General features: G+C 50.0%; 1 protein-coding gene across 7 annotated transcripts in view; it reads right to left on the reverse strand.

The window, feature by feature from the left end:
* Positions 1–20,130, reverse strand: part of BRD1 (bromodomain containing 1) — a 63,574-nt gene that overhangs the window by 34,254 nt on the left and 9,190 nt on the right. For all 7 annotated transcript variants that reach the window (XM_023734628.1, XM_023734626.1, XM_004380017.2 and 4 more), the window contains exon 2: positions 1,782–1,938. In XM_023734628.1, the coding sequence (XP_023590396.1) occupies positions 1,782–1,938 (157 nt within the window). The remainder of the gene's footprint in view (positions 1–1,781; positions 1,939–20,130) is intronic.

Consider the following 20,130-nt stretch of genomic DNA (forward strand, 5'->3'; position numbering starts at 1 on the left):
CTGAGGCTGGGGGTGCTCACAGGGGGTCGGGGAGCACAAGGACTGGGGTGACCTGAGGCTGGGGGTGCTCACGGGGGGTCGGGGAGCACAAGGACCGGGGTGACCTGAGGCTGGGGGTGCTCACGGGGTCAAGGAGCACAAGGACCGGGGTGACCTGAGGCTGGAGGTGCTCACAAGGGGTTGGGGAGCACAAGGACTGGGGTGACCTGAGGCTGGGGGTGCTCACGGGGGGTCGGGGAGCACAAGGACCGTGGTGCCCGGAGCCTGGGGGTGCTCGGGGGGGAGCACAAGGACCCGGTGCACTAAGGAGAAAGACGGTCCTGAGCACCAGGAAGGCCTGCCTGCACTGCACGTGGTTTATAAACCACTGATGAGTCCCATCAAACCAGAACTGTAAGTGTGGTCCCTGCAGGGGTGGGGGAGCTGGCCCGGCACAGACGGGGGCAGTGGGCGTGCAAGGAAAGACCGCCGCCCCACCTGCCACCGCACACCTCCCCGTGAGCAGGGGCCATGCCGTCCCAGCAGCAGACCCTCACCCGCGGGCCCTCCCACAGTGGCCCCACGAGGCCCTGCAGGCCAGGCGCCTCACCTCCTCAGGAACCTCAGCACCCCCCAGTGAAGCTGCTTCTGAGGCAGCAGTGGTCTCGAGCAAGGGTCCACCCTCCCGCCGGCTTGCAACAGAGCAGGCACTCAGAAAACGCGGGCCGGACGATTCAAATTCTAACAGCGAGTATCTTCTCAAGTTTCAAGAAATAAATGCACACCCAACTGTGAAGCTCCACATCGAGCATCACCGGGGCTCCCCGAAATGTCAGAAAACAAGCCCTTACAGGATCCAGGGGGACACCGAGGTTTAGGTACAGCCCCCAGCTCCTCGACTCCCCCCACTATGTAAAATAGACCCAGGTGTGGAGGACACAGGCTGACCTGGTTCGGCACTGGGCTGAGGGCACTAATCTCCCTGCAGGGGACGCTCAGGGCGTCTGACACACTCAACCCCTCCAGATCAAAGGCTCTAACCTGCTCCCGAGATGCCACACCTATTTGTCTGTGTCCTTCACAGCTTCAACATCCAAGCTGCTGCCACAGCCCCGTCACGGCCCAGCGAGTGGGGTCCCTGGTCACCGAGTGAGAACTCGCCACCCTCCCAACACCCACGCTGTCTGCCCCCTGCCCCCGCGTGGGGGAGGCCCATGCAGAGTGCACAGCCAGCAGGTCTTTACCCAGCCCGACTCCATGCAGACACGCACCCACCCACGCCCTGGGGTGCAGTCCTTCTCCCCACTCCTGCCTCCCTCTCTCCTCCTGCAGACCGCCCCCCAGCCCACCCGGCCCAGCACACAGAACCATACTAACTGGCCCGGCTCCCACCGCACCACACCACCTCCCACTGCTCCAACGACCCCACCACCCAGCCCCCCACACTGGGGTCCCCCACGACTGGGCACCTCTAGTCCCCAATCTAACAGCCCAGCAACCCGCCCCCGCCGCAAGCCCCCACGGTCCCCATGACACCCCCCACCCCCACAATCTGCACAGCCCTGTCGTCAGCACACCAGCATCCCCAGCATCCTCCACTCGAGTCCCCTGATGTCTGCCGAGTGACCAACACCGCCCCACAGCCTGACAGCCAAGACCCGGGGGACAAGACCAGGACGGCCCAGTGGGTGTGCCGTGGGGCCAGCTGAGCACCCCGAGGCCGAGGCCACGCCCCACCCATGTGTGGCCGTGGGCCAGGACAGACAGGAGAAGGAGAGGGGCCAGACATGTGAGGGCCGTACCTGCTGGGTGCTGCGCTGGGACTGCAGGCTGGACTGCAGCCTCCGCAGGAGGGGCGCCCCGTTCCTTGACAGCCTCTTGAGGAGCCAGTAGCTGTGGGCACGCTCCACAAACTGCTTCTTCCGCTGAATGGCCACCTGATTCGCAATCTTATTTAATCTGAAACACGGAGAAACTCACAGTTTAGCTCTGAAGCAGCACACCCAAGTGCTCAACCCTGGAAACTAGCGACAGCAACGCTGCTTTCAATAAAGCCATGCTGTTTATAACGCAGCTCTATCGCTAAGCAAAGATATGCAGAATATCCAGACCCCAAGCCCCTCGTCACAGTCTCCAATGGGCTGGAGGTCTCATCCACTCTGAACCTGCTGAAGCCTCATCCGTTGACCCCAGAAAGCACATGGGGCTGAGCAAAGCTTCAGCCAGTTTTCATCCCGACGTGCTGTGCGTGCACACGCGCGCGCACGAGCACACACACACCGACCTAACCAGCAACTGAGGAGCCTGGCTGCTGTCACGGGGAAGCACGTCCCTGGTATCACTGCTCACCACTATGGAGGAGAAAGGGCAAGGGGCGCCGACCCCCCCAGTCACCCCTGGGAGTAAGAGCTATAGGCCAGGGTTGGCAGCAGATCAGCTACCGCCCAGGAAAACAGAACTGGCATCCCAGTCTCCTGGGGCTGAGTGCAAAGCGGTAAAGATCCTTGCAGGACGGAAGGCAGCAATCTGAGGCCCTCAAGCTGGACGCCCTGAGGATGGATGCCGAGGCTGCCCAGAGAGTTTCCAGCCCCATCACTGCTTGGCTGCGGAACCAAAAGTGGCTCACCAGCTTACCTCACAAGGACGCTGAGAAAAACATCTTTGCTGTGAAGAAACCAAAAGTTCAGTGGAACAGAAATACAAAATACAACAGAAGGTTCCCTGGTGTGCACTTAAAAGCAAGATTTCAGATCAGAAATTAAGGTATTTCAGGCAAAAGTTTTAAGAAAAAGCAAGTCACGAGTTTTACAAGCTAATCAGGCAGCAAAAACGTCAAGCGGGAAGGCCACCTCCACCACGTCCACACCTACCACGTCTGAAACAGCCTCAGCCCCTCCAGGCATGGCCGGCCACACACAGCCGCCCCTCGTCAAGCTCTGCAGATGCGTCCCCACAGGGCTCCAAGACCCACGGTCCCACGCGCAGCGACTGCGTTGACCAAGGTGCAGACCCTACGGCCAGCTCCGCGCCAGGATCCAGACCCACGAGGGCAGCACCAGGAGCCCCGTGTGCAGACGGGGACCCCGAGCTGCCCACTGGCACCCGTGCCCACCCGCAGCCCCAGGACGAGGCAGGGGTACACACAGCACTACCTCTGCAGCGGCCGCTCGGACGAGAACGGGGAGCTGGACCCGCCTCTGTCCGCAGGGTTTTTTTGTTGTTTTGTCTACCACTGTTAGCTCAAGCATCCTGACGTGCAGTGAAGTACGCAAACCTTGCCGTGTCTGGCTCAGGAGTGTCGCACAGTAACACATCACACGTCCGCACTCAGGCTCAGTCAGCAAGCAGACGAGGCCACAGCAGCGTAAACGTTTTTTGATGAGTTGAGGCTCCAAAGTGTTTCTAAAGCAAGGTTCTGAAGCACAAACTAAAGCGCCTTCCTCAGAGGCAGGGCTTTGAAAGTGCGGGTCAGCCAGGCTGTGGGGTCCAGCGCCTTTTGTCACCGCACCTTCCATTCCCCCCACGGTCGGGTGTGGTGTACTCACAAAGCACAGCACGGGGGCTGCGGGAAGACCCCCCTCTGAGCAGCAGTCAGGTCACTGCATTTCTCGCTCCTCTTTAATCACCTCATTTTCAAAAACTGGAACCCATAAACGAGTCGTGTGTGTTTTTAAGATTTTTGCCATAAAAAGGGACAAAGTTCCGATACCTGCTACAGCATGGATGACCCCTGAATGCATGATACTCCGTGAGAGAGTCGGACACCAAAGCCCACGCAGTGCGTAATTCCATGTACGTGGAGCATCCAGAGTGGCCAAGTCCACAGAGGAAGCAGACTGGTGCTGCCAGGGGCTGCAGGGAGGCGAAGGAGGGAGTGACCACTATAGGTACAGGGTGTCCTTTGGGGTGATGAAAATGCTCTGCAACTAGACAGAGGTGGAGAATGGACTAAATGGGACTGGACTGTTCACTTTAAAATGATTAATTTTATGTTATGTGAATTTTATCTACTTAAAAAGTTTTGAAAAATGGTTTATATGAATTTTATCTCAATTTTTAAAAAAGTACAATAATCTGAGCAAATTAGATATTAAAAAACAGTCATAGCAACAGCTGAATGGATAAACCAAATGTAATACAAACATACTACAGAATATTATCCAACCATAAACAGAAATGAAGTCCTGATACGTGCTAGGATATGGATGAACTTTGAAAACGTCACGCTGAGCGACAACTGTTGTTGTTGGTAGGTGCCATCGACTCAGTTACAACTCAGAACGATCCTGTGTACAACAGAACGAAACACTGCCCGGTCCCGCGCCATCCTCATGATTATTGTTATGCTTGAGCCTACTGTTGCAGCCACTGTGTCAACCCATCCTGTTGAGGGTCTTCCTCTTTTTCGCTGACCCTCTACTTTACCAAGCATGATGTCCTTCTCCAGGGACTGATCCCTCCTGATAACATGTCCAAAGTATGTGAGATGAAGTCTCCCCATGCTCACTTTCTAAGGAACATTCTGGCTGGGCTTCTTCCAGGGTAGATTTGTTCCTTCTTCTGGGGGTCCGCGGTATTAAGTCAGTTGCAAAAGGGCAAAGACTGCATGATGTCACTTATATGAAATAAACACATAGAAGCCAAACTGTGATGTTTAATGTTATGTCAGCTTGGCTGGGCTGTGATTCTCAGTGGTTTGGCAGACACTAGACTGGGTGCGCTTCCATAACGTAACATAATGTAATCATCCTCCATTTTGTGAACTGATGGAAGCAGCCCTTCAGTTGAAAGGGGAGTTTCCTTGGGGGTGGGACCTGCCTCCTGTATATAAACGGATGTCATGGCAAAGCTTGCTCTCTCTCGACCCTTCTTGTCACCTGACTTCTGGTTCCTGGGATGTAAGCCTGCAGACGTCTCCAGCCTGCCACCTGGCCCACAGATTTGGGACTTGCTAGCCCCCACAATTGCCATGAACCACTTCCTTCAAGTAAATCTCTCTCTTTGTACTTATACATACCTTTTATTGGTTTTGCTCCTCTAGAGAACCCAAAGACACAAACATTAGTGGTTACCAGAGGTGGGAGGGGGAGGGGGCAGTTTCCTCCTAGGGGACATTATGTTAATAGTGGTAGAATAATTTTGAAAGGGATAGTGAGAATGGCCGCACAGCTTGAAGAATGTAATCAGTGTCACTGTATTAAATACACACAGAAATTATTGAATTGGAGTGTTTTGTTGTATATATTTTACCACAATAAAATAATTTCTAACAGTTTTTAAGAAACTATTTCAAAAAACAACTACGTAATGGTTACACAACATGATTAATGTAACTGATATAACTAAAATGCACATCTGAAAAATGTTGGATTGGCAAATGTGCTATATTTTATAATTAAATAAATAACTACAAATGTGCATATACGTGGGCTAGTATGCACACACGTGTACCACCTCTGTCTGCTGAGAGGGCCTAGAAGCAATGACACCCCAATAGCAATGAGCACCCCCAGCACCCAGATCTTGGTTTCTAAGACCCTTCTCCTCTAAAACGAGCCAGGGCTCCTTGGAGAAATGGCGGATACCCAGACTGAGGCAGGGAACATGCTCAACGAATGAGCCAGGAGTGTCTTGTAGTACCACACGTAAGGATGGGCTCGAGAAACAAAGACATCAAAGGGCTCAGGAGCCAAGTGAAGGAGCTCCCAATGGCCAAAGCTGGAACAATATATCAATAAAGCAGATGACATGGTACCGGATTATAACCCAAAGTATATATACCCATGTGTCCATACTGACATACATAAATGTCTGAAAAAATTAACAGGTGAGCAAGAAGATCTATACCTTCCATACAGAATTCCACACAATCTACATAGAGACTCCCCATTACAAGTGTGGTCTGCGCGCAGTGACATGCCTCCAAAGAGGACGTATGGGAGGGGGTAAAGAGGGACTTCACAGTGGAGAAGCTGACAAACACACCTCAGCCAGGTGATCAAGGTCAACCTCACAGTAATGAGTCATGTGGAGGGCAGGCACCCTTGATGTGATGAGATGAGAAGGGCACTCCACCTCTGTGGTCCTCCTTCCCAAAACTGATCGTCTCATCATGAGAAAAATATAAGCCAAATTCCAAAATCCCTTTTGTAGGACCGACATCCTACAAAATCCCTGAGCAGCACTCCTTCACACAGTCTGGTCATTGAAAGCAAGGAAAGGTCTGGGGAACTGTCGCAGCCCAGAGGAGCCTGAGGAGGTGTGTGACAACTAATGTGACGTGGCGTCCTGGCAGGACCCTGGGACGGGACATGAGGTAAAAGCCAGGGAAATCCCAACAGGGTGGTGCTTCATTAACAGCAATAGCAGGGTGGCATGACGAGCGCCACGGCATGCACAGGGTCACTGATGGACACTGGGTGGCAGGTGGGCTCCCTGTACCCTCTGTCACTTTGCTGTGAGTCTAAAACTACTCTAACATTAAAAGCTAGTGTTTTAAAACCGGTGATCTGTGGCATAACTACGAGAACAGTCAAAGCTTGCCAGTTCACCCGAAGGCAAGTGCGACCATTAACACCCCCCACCCCGGGTGACTCCCAAGGAAGCCCAAGGCCGAGGGGCTCATGACCAGCCTTCCCAACCGGGGGGCTGCCCCAGTGGTCACTTCTTTGCTACGGTCACTGGCCCAGCCTCCCCACCACCTGCCAGAACCCTGCTGGGTGCTGAGGGGACCCAGGCTCCCTCTCCTAAGGGCACAGCACCAAGCAGCTGAGGCAGGAGTGGCAGGGAGTCCATCGGCCTAGGTGAGCCTGGGAGGCGTGTCGCCGCACACAGGGCCATTTCACGCTAATAAAACAACCTCCTCCCGAGGCTCTGCAGGCCCCCATCATGTCATGTAGTAACATGACAGACCAAGGAGCCTGCATGCACCACCTCCTCACACCGAGCCTTCCTGCTACAGAGGACAGGCTGCACCCCACTGCTGCAGGAGACAGACCGCTCTGCGTCCCCACAGGAGACAGCAAGCCTGTTAGCCTCACCACAAAGGACTACAGGCCTGGCACCCCACACGAGAGCAAGTGCAGCGTCAGAGCCCTCTGTGTGAGGCACCCCCATTCACAGAGGCACCCGGTCTCACAGGCCTCCTAGTCCTGAGAGCCACAGGAGAGTAGGAGTCCACCATCCACCTGTCCCTGTTCTGGGGTGTCTTTGTCTGACTGTCCCCTTGTGACTGTAGGGATGTTTAGAGGCTACTTTCAAGAAGCAAAAGAAGAGCAGCGGTTACACATGTATGTATGCATGCATACATGTGTAGAGGTATGAATATGTGGGTACATTATGTGCTGAGATGTATCTATATGCATATGTACATACATGTATGCATGTGCATGCACATATATTCGTATATGTAATTAGGCACACGAGGCACAAATACTTCTTAGACACAATCAAACACCTGGTGGAATTGGTTTACTGGGTTTCAAGGCTTAGGACCATAGTCTCGTGAGACAATTTGGTCAAATGGCATAATAAAGTTCACAAAGTGTACGTTCCTACATCCCAAAGTGGTAACTAGTGTCTGGGGTCTTAAAAAGTTGGGAGCAGCCACCTAAGATACAAATATTGGTCTCTACTCATCTGAAGCAAAAGAGAAAGAAGGAAACCAAAGACACAGAGAAGAAATTAGTCTATAGGACTAACAGTGTGCACAAACCACGGCCTCATCTACCGAGACCGAAAGAACTAGACGGTGCCTGGCTAACACTACCGATCGTTCCGATCAGGAACACAATAGATGGATCCTGAAAGAATAGGAGAAAAATGTAGAACAGAACTCAAATTCTTAAAAAGTCCAGACTTACTCGACCAGTCAAGACTAGAGGACTCCCCGAGACTACTGTCCTGAGATACCTTTTAAACTTTGAAATGAAACTACTCCCGGAGGTCATCTTTCAGCTAAACAACAAACTGGCTCATAGAATAAGTATCAGCCGTGAGTACCATGGTCCTTTAAAAAATCTCTGACACCAAATGGTCAACATTTACTCTAAACCAAATATGAAAAGGTAAGGGTCCAGAGTTCGGAGATGGACATTTTGCAGATAAACAGAAATGGAAAGCTTAAAACCAGGAGACTCCAAACGAGAGAGGCAAAAAAAAACACACGTTAGAAACACAGAAATGGACCCGAGGGTGGCAGATGCAGAGCCATCCAACCCAGAACGCCGATGAAACCCATCACTCAGAAGACAAACCAAGGATATGGGAACCGTGTACGGGAGGTGCAAGCTTTATCCACAGGGCTCACACAGAACCTCAGGACCAGCAGGAGCGGACTGTTTCACACACCGACAACCAGCTAGACCACTATGTCTCAGCAAACATCGAAGAGTGGGCATCCCGACCACAGCCCCACCACAACACAATGTTACAGAACAATAGTTCAGGCAAATAAACTAGGAAAAACACACTTCTGCATTACTCGTGGGTAAAAGCAGAAATTACCTCATCAACAAGGAAATGCTAACCACCAGGCCACCAGGGCTCCACAGAGCTCAGCAATCCTGGAACACAGCAGGTCAGGATGGGGTGTCAGGACAGGAGGAGCAGCAGCAGAGCAGCCCTGGGGGAACCCCTTCTTGCTGGAAAGGGGAGTGTGGCCTCCCATATGTACACCCGGCCAGGGAGGTGGGAAACTCTACAGAGTAAAAGGCAATGAGGAGGAAAAATTACTGACAAACTGACCATGCTGAATTTAGAACACTGATTCTTGAAAGACCCAAGACCGGGGAAAAACATGTACATATATCCACAAAGGATCAGTGTCAAAACACAAGCCCAGGAAGACCAAAGGTTATTAGTGGTTACCGGGGGCAGGAAGGAAAGGGAGAGGATCATTCTGAGAGGCGGTGGGTTTATGTCTAAGGTTGTGGAGAAACTGGCATCAATGAGGGTAGCAGTTACACAACTTGACTGATGTAACAGCTGCTGTCACTAAGCTGTACACCAGAAAAAAGGGCAAAATGGCAAATGCTGTATTTACATATAATTGTACAACAGCAGCAGCAACAAAAAAAGAAGAAGCCGCAGTTACTGACACCACTTAGGTACAACCAAACACCTCATGGGATTAGTTCTCTTAGTTCAAAGGTTTAGGGCCATGACTTCGTGGGACTGTCTAGTCAATTGGCCTAATACTGTTTTCAAAGTTTCTTTACTACCCCCTATTTCAGTGAGTAGTGCCTGGGGTATTAAAAGCTTGCCTAGTGACCATCCAAGATACGAAAATTGGTCTCTACTTGCCTGGAGCAGCAGAGGAAGGAGGAGACCCAGGAATCGGAGAAGGAATTGGACCACAGGTCTAATGCCTCTATGAACTACTGCATCCTTTGCCATGAGACCAGAAGAACTAGATGATGCCCAGCTATCGTTACTGAATGTTTTGATCAAGGACTCAATAGATGAATCCTGATCAACAGGAGGAAAATGTGGAACAGAATATCAAATGCTCGTAGAATCCAGACTTACTTGACCCACTGAGACTGAAGGAACCCCCGAATCTACTGCCCTGAGAAAATCTTCAAACTCTGAACCAAAGCTAACCCCTGAAGTCATCTTTAAACTAGTTTAGTTAAATTAGTAAAGAATGTTCACCTTGAGTACTGCACTCTACTAAAGATTTATCTATGTGAGATCAAACTGACAACAGCAACTCCAAAGCATAGATGAGAAGCAGAAAATCAAAGTTGAAGGGACCCTGGTGGTGCAGTGGTTAAGCACTCAGCTGCTAACTGAAAGGTCAGCAGTTCAAACCCACCAACCGCTCCACAGGAGAAAGATGTAGCAGTCTGCTCCCGTAAAAATTGAAGCCTTGGAAACGCTATGGGATAGTTCTACTCTAGCACATGGGGTCACTATGAGTCAGAATCAACTTGACAGCAACTTTTTTTTTTTTTTTAAGTCAATGGTGGTGTAATAATATGGGTAGAGATGGTGAAAATGGTGATACAATGTGAAGAATGTAACCCATGTCACTGACCTACACAAGTAGAAATTGTTGACTGGGTGTATGTTCTGCTGTGCATATTTTCACCAAAAACTAAATTAAAAAGAAAAAAAAATCAAAGTACCTCATAAAAACTAAATACTTTTGTACATCAAATGACTGTATCAACAAAGGAAAAAGGACAACGTATAGATTTGGGGAAAATTTTCAGGAACCATATATCAGATAAGGGCCTAATATCCAAAACTTAAAACTTCTACAAATTAACAACAAAAAGATAATAACAACCCAATCAAAAAACTGGGCAAAGGACATAGAAAACCCCAAAGATTCTACAAGAAAGCTATTAGAACTAATAAATGAATTCAGCAAAGTGGCAGGATACAATATCAACACATAAAAAATTAGTCAGGTTTCTATACATCAGCAATGAACAAGCTAAAAAGGAAATTAAGAAAACATTACCATTTACAATAGTATCTAAAAGAATAAAGTACCTACAAATAAATTTAACCAAGAAAGTGAAAGACTGGTATGCTGAAAACTATAAAACATTTCTACAGAAATTACAGAAGACCTAAATAAATGGAAGGACGGTCCGCGTTCATGGATTGGACAGCTTAATATAGTTAAGATGTCAATACAACCCAAAGCAATCTAAAAATTCAAGGCAAACCCCATCAAAATTCCAGCCTTTTTTGCACAAATGAAAAAGCCAATCCTCAAATTTATATGGAAGGGCAAGGGACCTCGAATAGCTACAGCAAACTTGAATAAGAGCAATAAAATAGGAAGACTCACATTTTCTGATTTAAAAACATACTACAAAGCTACAGTAATTAAAAGAGTTTGGTACTGGTACAATAATACACACACAGACCAATGGAAGAGAATTTAAAGTCCAGAAGTAAATCCATACATCTATGGTCAACTGATTTTTGAAAAGGGGGCTGAGTCCATACAACTGGGGAAGGAAGAGGCTCTTTAATAAATACTACTGGGAAAACTGGATTTCCACATGCAAAAGAATGAATCAGGATCCATGCCTCACACCATACACAAAAATCAATTCGAAACGGATCAAAGACCTAAATGTGAAAACTAAAACCATAAAATTCTAAGAAAATGTAAGTGGCAAGGCTGTGGCACCTACTGTTTGACAACAGATTATCAGATACGATAACAAAAGCTGGAGCAGCTCAAGACAAAATAGACAGATGGGACCTCACAAAAATGAAATGCTTTTATGCATCTAAAGACTATCAACGAAGTGAAAACACAACCTACAGGTCAGGAGATTTTTCAGAAACTACATATCAGATTGTTGTTTGTTGTATAACAGAACAAAACACTGCCCAGTCCTGTGCCATCCTCACAATCCTTGAGTTTTAAGCCCATTGTTGCAGCCACTGTGTCAATCCATCTCATTGAGGGTCGTCCTCTTTTTCACTGACCCTCTGCTTTACCAAGCATGATGTCCTTCTCCAGGGACTGGTCCCTCCTGATAACACATCCAAAGTATGTGTACGAAGTCTCGTCATCCTTGCTTCTAAGGAGCATTCTGGCTGTACGTCTTCCAAGACAGATGTGTTCCTTCTTCTAGCAGTCCATGGTATATTCGATAATCTTTGCCAACACCATAATTCAAAGTCATCAATTCTTCTTCAGCCTTCCTCATTCATTCTCCAGCTTTCGCATGCATATAACGCAACTGAAGACACCATGACTTGGGTCAGGTGCACCTTAGTCCTCAAAGTGGCATCTTTGCCTCTGAACATTTTAAAGCAGATTTGCCCAGTAAAATAAGTTGTCTGATATCTTGACTGCTGCTTCCACATGCGCAGAGTAGAACTGCTCCATACGGATTTCAAGGCTACAACCTTTTGAAAGCAGATCGTCAGGCCTGTCTTCCAAGGCACCTCTGCATGGGTTCAAACTGCCAACCTTTCGGCTAGCTGAGCACTTAACCGTTTGCGCCACCCAGGGGCTCCCATTAGCCATTCCAAAAAACAAAACAAGAAAACCGTTGCTATCAAGTCGATTCTCACTCACAGTGATTCCAGAGGACAGCACAGAACTGTCCCATAGGGGTTTCAAGCCTTTAATCTTTACGAGAGCAGACTGTCACATCTTTCTCCTGCACAGCACATACTGGGTTCGAACGGTGGCCCTTCAGTTAGCAGCTGAGCACTTCACAACTGCGCCACAGGGAAATGCAAATCAAAACCACATGAGAGATCACCTCACCCCCCCCCCCCATTAAAACGGCAATGAGCAAAACACGGAAAACGACAAGTGTTGCAAGGCTGTGGAAAAACTGGAAGGCTTCTGCACTGCTGGTGGGAAAGTACAATGGTGCGGCTGCTGCGGAAAAGTTTGGCAGCTCCTCGAGAAGTTAAGCACAGAACTGCCGCACAGCCCAGCAACTCCACGCCTGGGTGTATGCCAGAAGCGAAGGCAGGAACGCAAACAGAAAACTGTACACTCATGCTCACTGCAGCACTTTTCACAACCGCGAAGAGGCAGAAATGACCAAAATGGCCATCAACAGACGAATGGATAAACAAAATGTGCCATGTACAGACAATGGGGCGCTTCGCAGCCATAGAGAAATGAAGTTCTGATGCATGCCACAACGCAAATGAGCCTTGAAAACATCGTGCTGAGCGGAACAAGTCAGGGGGAAAAGGGCAAATACTGCTCGATCTCACTCACACGAAATAAGCAAATATATGGAAACCAAAACGTCAAGGATTTCATTTTACTTGGATCTACAATCCACACCCACGGAAGCAGTAGTTAAGTATTCAAACGTCACATTGCATTGGGCAAATCTGCTACAAAAGGCCTCTTTAAAAGTGTTAAAAAGCAAAGATGTCACTTTAAAGACTAAGGGGCGCCTGACCCAAGCCATGGTGTCTTCAATCGCCTCACATATGTGCAAAAGCTGGACAGTGAATAAGGAGAATACACCATGGACCGCCAGAAGAACAAACAAATCTGTCTTGGAGGAAGTACAGCCAGAACGTTCCTCAGAAGCGAGGATGGCGAGACTTTGTCTCACATACTTTGGACATGTTATCAGGAGGGATCAGTCCCTGCATAAGGACATCATGCTTGGTAAATTGGAAGGTCAGCAAAAGAGGAAGAGCCTCAACGAGATGGACTGACACAGTGGCTGAACGATCATGAGGATGGCGCAAGACCTGGCTGTGTTCTGTCCTGTTGTACATGGGGTCACTACGAGTCAGAACCAACTCGACTGCACCTAACAACAACAACAGAAACCAGAGATGATTAACGCTTACCAGGGGTAGGAGGGAGGGGGAAGGGGGAGCTTTGGGGGGCATTGAGTTTATGCTAACGGTGGTAGAATGATTTGGAAAAGGACAGTGATAATGCTGACACTACATGAAAAATGTAACCAACTTCACTGAACTGTAAACGTGGAAGTTGTACGGACGAGTGTTTTGGTATGTGTATTTTCACCAAAATATTAATTTAGAAAAAAAGACATAACAGTTCAACATAGATTTACCATGTGACCCAGCAATTCCACTCCTACATATACGCCCAAAAAAACTGAAAGCAGAGACTCAAACAGACATATGTACACCAACGTTCATAGCAGGATTATTCACAATCACCAAAAGGTAGAAAGCACCCGAGTGTCCCTCCCCAGATGAATGCATAAACCAGATGTGCTCTACACAGAGCAGAAAATCATCCGGCCATGAAAAGGACTGAAGTACAGACACATATGCTACAACATGGCTGGATCCTGGAAACACTGTGTTAAGGGAAGGAGCCAGACACAAAAGGACAAATATTGGATGATTTCGCCTCCGTAAAGCGTACAGAATCGGCAAACACACAGACATAAAAGAGCGGTTACCTAGGGCTGGGGGGAGGGGGCAGGCTGCAAGGGTGGGGAGTGATAGTGAAGGGGCATGAGGTATCCTTTCAGGGTGATGAAAATGTCCTGCGATTCACTATGTTGACAGCTGCACAACTCTGTGAGTATACTAAACACCAGTGAACTGAACGACACACTTTCACTGGTGAACTGTGTGGCGTGTAAATTACATCTCAGTAAAGCTGTAAAGAAAAAACTACTATTAAACCAAAAAATAAAAATAAAGTCTCCCCCTGGTGGGAGAAGAGAGGATGAAATGGGACACTGAGGTAAATTCGGTGGTGAGTGGCTTCATAACGTTTATCTATACGGTCTACGTATCATTTGGTATATATTAAACTCACCACCCGTCTGTCAGCGGGCCATACTGTGCTGGCTGGTGTTGCTGTGATGCTGGAAGCTATGCCACCAGTATTTCAAATACCGGAAGGGTCACCCATGATGGACAGGTCTTACTGAGCTTCCCGACTAAGACAGGACTAGAAAGAAAGGCCTGACAATCTACTTTTGAAAATTAGTCAATGAAAACTCTATGGATCATAACAAAACACGGTACAACTCACTGGCTTTGGACATGTCATCAGGAGAGGTCATTCGCTGGACGAGGACGTTTGATCAAGGAGAGGGCCCGCCACGGCGAGGGAGACCCTCGGTGAGACAGGCTGGCGTAACAGCTGCACAGACGGGCTCGCGCAGGCCAGTGACGACGAGTACGACACAGGACTGGGCAACACTTCATTCAGCTGTACATAAGGTCACCATAAGCTGGAATCAACTCAGTGGTTATCTATCTATCTATATGTGTATCAAGTACTATCAGTTTCACACATATATTAAAATCTCCTGTATTAACAGATTGAAAATTCTTCTAAAAGATAAAGAAAATTCATTCAAAAAATTAATAACTAGTATCAAAAGCTATTTAATACTGAACTATTTAGTAATTGCCAGGACCAAGACAGGATGTCCACTATCACCCTTCAAGTCAACCCTGGACTGGACTAGACCAAGCTGGGTTTACATAGAAGGAAAAGCTGAAGGACTGGGAAAGCCCATCCAAACTGTCATTTCCCACAGGTGATACAGTCCACAGAGACAATCCAATCAAATCCACACATAGTACATCAAGCTACAAAATGAAAATACGGTACCTAAATAAATAGCTCAAAACTGTCCATTTTTAAAAAAATATTTATAATATTAACAATATAAGTCACCTAGGAATAAATCTAGTAAGAGACGTGCACGATTTTTATGGAGAAAACGGTGACATTCTCTGAAAACGTGAAAGGAGTCCTACGTGAACAGTAAGGTGGGCCGGGTCCGTGTTCAAGTCAATGATGTGAACAGGTCAGAGCCCCTGAGGAATACCAAGGTCAGGGCGACACAGCCAGCAGTCCAGTGAGACGGGTCACAGAACTTCCAACACTAATTACACTCTGCATAGGCGCCCCTGGGTGGCACAAATAGTTAAGTGCTTGACTACTAGCCAAAAAAGGTGGCGGTTCAAAACTACCCAGAGGCACCTCAGAAGAAAGGCCTGGCGGATGATCCGCGTCTGAAAGGTCACAGCCTTGAAAACCCTGTGGAGCAGTTCTACTCCGCACACATGTGGTCGCCACGAGATGGAGTTGACTCCACAGCACCTGACCCCACCCCCAGCACAATGCACACATTTGCAGCGCACACCCAGAGCTCAGGGCAGAGGATGCCTAAGACGGTTCTGAGGAACAGAGGGCTGAGAACGGAGCCACCGTGTGGTTCTGACACGGGATGACAGGTCCGGGGCACAGACCACGCGTGGAAGCCCGTGTCAGTGCTGGCCTTGCAGACCAGTGGGCAAAGCGAGACAGCCACACAAGTGGCCGTGTGATGACGCAGTGCGCAGTGGGAAGACAGACGCACCCACTCCCACCACCCTGGAATCAACTCCCGGAAGACAAGACTTCAGGAAAACAGAGACAAAAGCCTCGTGACTCGGGGCAGGGACCGAGTCTGAAAACCAGACACAGATGCACTCTGCCGGGGAGGGGACTGATCCAGCTGACCCCCCGAAACTAAGACACGTCAGCTCATCAAGACGCTGTAAGATCGTGGCTGCTTTTAAGAACACTGTCTGTTGGATACATACACTGACATGTTTACAGATGAAACGATATGACTGGGATTTGCTTCAAAACAACCAGAAGCTAAATGGCCAATGTTATCTATATTTTTACAACAACCAAAAAACACGGGAGGAAGGAACGGCGCGGTGAAACTGGCCAGACGGGAGAGGTGCTGAAGCCCAGTCTGAGAACATGTTCTCTCCACCTCCAAGATCTAGCTACCTCAAAGACATCTCAAAAACGAAAACGCAAGCCGTGCAGGCCCATCACGCGCAGACAGAGCCCCACAAAGCCGGGGGCGAGGACGCTCAGGAACCGGGTCCTGCTGGGTGCTCCCGCAGTGGATGGCAGCGCGCCACCCGGCAGCCCTGACCCCGCGCAGGGTCTCCGAGAGCTCCGGAAAGCAGTCTGTGATGCCACCCGCCCAGCGGGAAGGGCCAGCGGACTGAGAAGCCCAGCAGGAGTGAACGAGAGCCCCCGAGATGGCACCAAAAGCAATGCTGAGCAAGCAGGCCAAGCCGCCAAACGACACGTACGGTGTGACAGAGCCCGTACACGTGTTTGAATCCATCAACCCACGCCAGTCTACGCGTGCGCATGCGTGTGGACAAGAGGATACACCCAAATTCTCGACCAACACTGCTTTGGCTGGGGTCCCAAAAGTGACCCCTACTGCTGACTTAAGAATTTCTCTAAAATATTTGTTACATTTGATAACTGAGTGGTGTCAGTCTTGCTTCTTTTCCATTTTTAAACTTTGATCTAAAAATCATGAAAAATAGGAAAACACGCCATTTTTGCCATTACTAGACTACTACTACCTGTTGCTGTCAATACTGACTCATAGCGACTCACAGGTCGGAGTAGAACTGCCCCATGTGGTTTCGAAAGCGCGCCTGGTGGCTTCAACCTGCCGACCTTTTTTGGTTAGCAGCTGTAGCTCTTAACCACTGCGCCACCAGGGTTTCCTTTTGCCGTTAAAGAGTATTTACTCCAGCCCGCAAGCTGTACTCTGCTGCTCCCGGCTGTCAGTTCTGGGCAGCAGGGTTTCAGTCACACTGGTGCCTTCTGTTTGCGTGCGTTTCTGTACACCTGAATCTTCCCACTGGGTGAGACTCACTTTATCACAGCCCCCCGGCAGCCAGTCATACAGGTCTTCACCCTCAGGGATGTTCTGGGCTCCTGACTTTGGCAACAATCCGTAAACTTGAAGATATTTCCAAGTAAAAAGTTGAGATGAAAGCCGGCGCCGTCCCTCTCAGGTCCCCGAGCCTCGGTGTCCATGCTCCACGGGCTCCCCCAGCAGCCAGGCGACCCACCAGGGCGGCCCCAGCAGCACCCCGGGTCCAGCCTGAACGAGCACATGAAAACCAGCGTAGTCCACGCTCTGGACCAGTTTACACGGAGACCGGAGCAGCAGTAGGCGTGGAAACAAGCTGCTATCGGCGTTGAAGAAACTTCAAATGGATTTCCAAGCTGACTTCCACCAAAGGTATCAGATCTGAGCTCCGGCTTCGGGAAGAGACCCAGCCAGGGCGGGCATCCTGGGAGCACGTGGGAGCAGCAAGGGTGTCACCTACACTGAAGTGTGGGGAGCGGTGTGGGTGCAACACCCAGAAAGTAACGCTCGCAAAGGGACTGCCAGGACAGGGACACCGAGGCAGAGCCCCACAAAGGGCTGTGCCTGAGGGTGCCAGAAGCCAGGGAGCCAGACGGGGCAGGAGATGTGGGCCCAGGTGCAGGCAGGACACATTTGTTTTCACTCAATAAGCTCGTGAATCATGTAGGATTCAGCAGAAGGCTCCAGGAGAGCGGAGCCTTTCAGCCAGTCTTCCTCCCAGCTCTGTCTGTATTCGCCTCAGCTCCTCCAACCAAAACAATCTACTCACCAGAGGCCCTCGACTTCACCACGCCAGAGGACATCCCTGCCGGCTGCAGGCTGGAGGACAGGAGGGTCAGCCCGGGCCAGGGCGGACACAAGACCGAGGACCCCAGCTGAACTGAGACAGCAGTCAGCGAGCATGGCCAGGGGCCAGGGCCGAGGGCAGAGAACGCAGGACACCGCTCAGGAGCTTGCCCAGTGTTTCTTCCCACAGATGGCTGGGCTGCTGGGCGGGTTCCGGCTGGACCTGGTCCTCGGCCCGGAGAGCGGAACGCTGCTGGGGCCCTCTCCACGCTTCCAACAGCAAACACTGCAGCCGCCTGGTCACCTAACATGCATTTCGCAACCTCCAGTTTTACTTTTTGGTTTGTTTTCTTAACGTTTCTTTCCAGAATAGCTGCTATTCTGGGACTCTGGGTGCTGTTCCCATTAGCCAGCCCCTGGGAGGTCTGACCCGAGCCTGCAGGTTCGCCCAAAACTCCACCTGTGGACCGGCTCTCCAAGGCCCATCCACCCGCCTCCATGAGGGCTCCGGGGCAGGGCTTCCTCAAGAGGCCGGGGCTTCTCCTGTCACCCTGCCCCCGGCTAGGGGGGCTTTTATAAAACACGATGAAAAGTGACTGCCAGAAACGCAGAAAAAAGACAAAGCACACACAAGCCCTAACTCGTTCTCACTATTGTGTTCAACAAGCAGGAAACCACTCCGTCCACTACAGACGCTCCTAAACACTCACTTTCCTCTCGGGTCCTCATCTGGGGGCTCGACAGGGTAGGCGCCAGCAGCGCCCCCTGCAGGCCACACTGTGAGTAGCAGCGCATCCCAATAACTCATCCAAGTAACCAACCAACCTAGGATGACCTGCCCACCTGCACTGCATCCCCTACACCCCAAAGTACCCAAGCTGGCGGCCAGATGAGGCGGGACGACGACCCCTCGATTCCTCAGACCACTCTTGTGCTAAAGATGACAAGCACTACCAAACCGCGGAGAGAAAGGAAGATGCTTTAGGAGAAATGTGGCTTGTCACACCAAGGGAACCATGCGGCTCCAGCTCAAGGAAAGTCCCTTGTCCGTTCCTCGTCTTCCGCTGCGCTCCTTCCACGTGAAGCCACAGGCAGTGGGTGCACGAGCAGAGAACAGGCCCCACGACAACAAGGGCCCAGGGAGGAAAAGCCGCCGCTCCGACAGAAGACATGTAACCGCACAAACCAAATTCTCAGGTGTTTGGGGTCGGGGGGGGGGGCGTCTTTTTTGGGTTTTGGTAGGAAAAGCAAGAAAGAAATTTTCGCTCTTCTTCCGACTTTTTTTCGTATATTCCCCAACTTTAATATGTTGTTTCTATGTTGAAAAAAACTACTTTTCTAAACAGGGGTAGGTGATGCAGGGAAGACAGAACCACAGAAGCAGGACACTGAGATAGTGGGACGGCTGCTCAGGAGTCAGTGGAGCCCTGCAGCCGCCGGCGAGCTGAAGACGGGCCCTCACAGCGAGAGGCGCCAGGACAGGAGTGTGCCCCCGACAGACTGCCGCCCGAGCCAGGGCAGGCCAGCTCCTGCGTCGGGGAAGGGAGGGTCTCCACGGAATGTCCACACCTTCATTCCAGGGCCCACCACTTAAAGAACTAAAAAACATCTTTGTGATTTAAAATGCTAAATGTTAAAAAAAATTAAACGTACCATCCTCCTCTCATTAAGAACAGACCATAATCTTGTAATTAGTTTATCTCAGTTACTTTCTTTTTTACCTAAAACCTTTATTTTTCATACCGTTCAAATGATAAAAGCATCTACAGCCCTGGCAGCACACACGTATGCACACACGCACAGGCAGACACGGACGTGTACACACCCTCCATAAAGCCCCACTGCCGCAGATTTTCTTCTCTCCCCTAAGATCTCCAAAACAACTGGTAAGGTGGGCCCCACGACCCTTTGTCAGCAGGACTGGCCTGCACCCCAGCATGCCTCTGAACTCTGTGTTGTAAGAGAAGCTTTCAAAGAGTCTCACCTTTAAAAGTGTCGCCAAGGTGCCAGCCTTAAACAGCCACACACACACCTCTAAGCACAGGGACGTCACCCCAACACTACACTCTGCAGTACAAGGTTAGCACCTTGGACCTAAGACCAGCCACAGCAAGGCAGGCCGACGACCCAGCTCTAGGGTAACGCAGCAGCTCCTACACACCGGGGCTGTGTGTGCTGAGGACCCAGCTCTAGGATAACGTGTCAGCTCCTACAC

The sequence above is a fragment of the Trichechus manatus genome, unplaced genomic scaffold, assembly GCF_000243295.1.
Source record: "Trichechus manatus latirostris isolate Lorelei unplaced genomic scaffold, TriManLat1.0 scaffold00069, whole genome shotgun sequence".
Taxonomy (NCBI): Eukaryota; Metazoa; Chordata; class Mammalia; order Sirenia; family Trichechidae; genus Trichechus; species Trichechus manatus.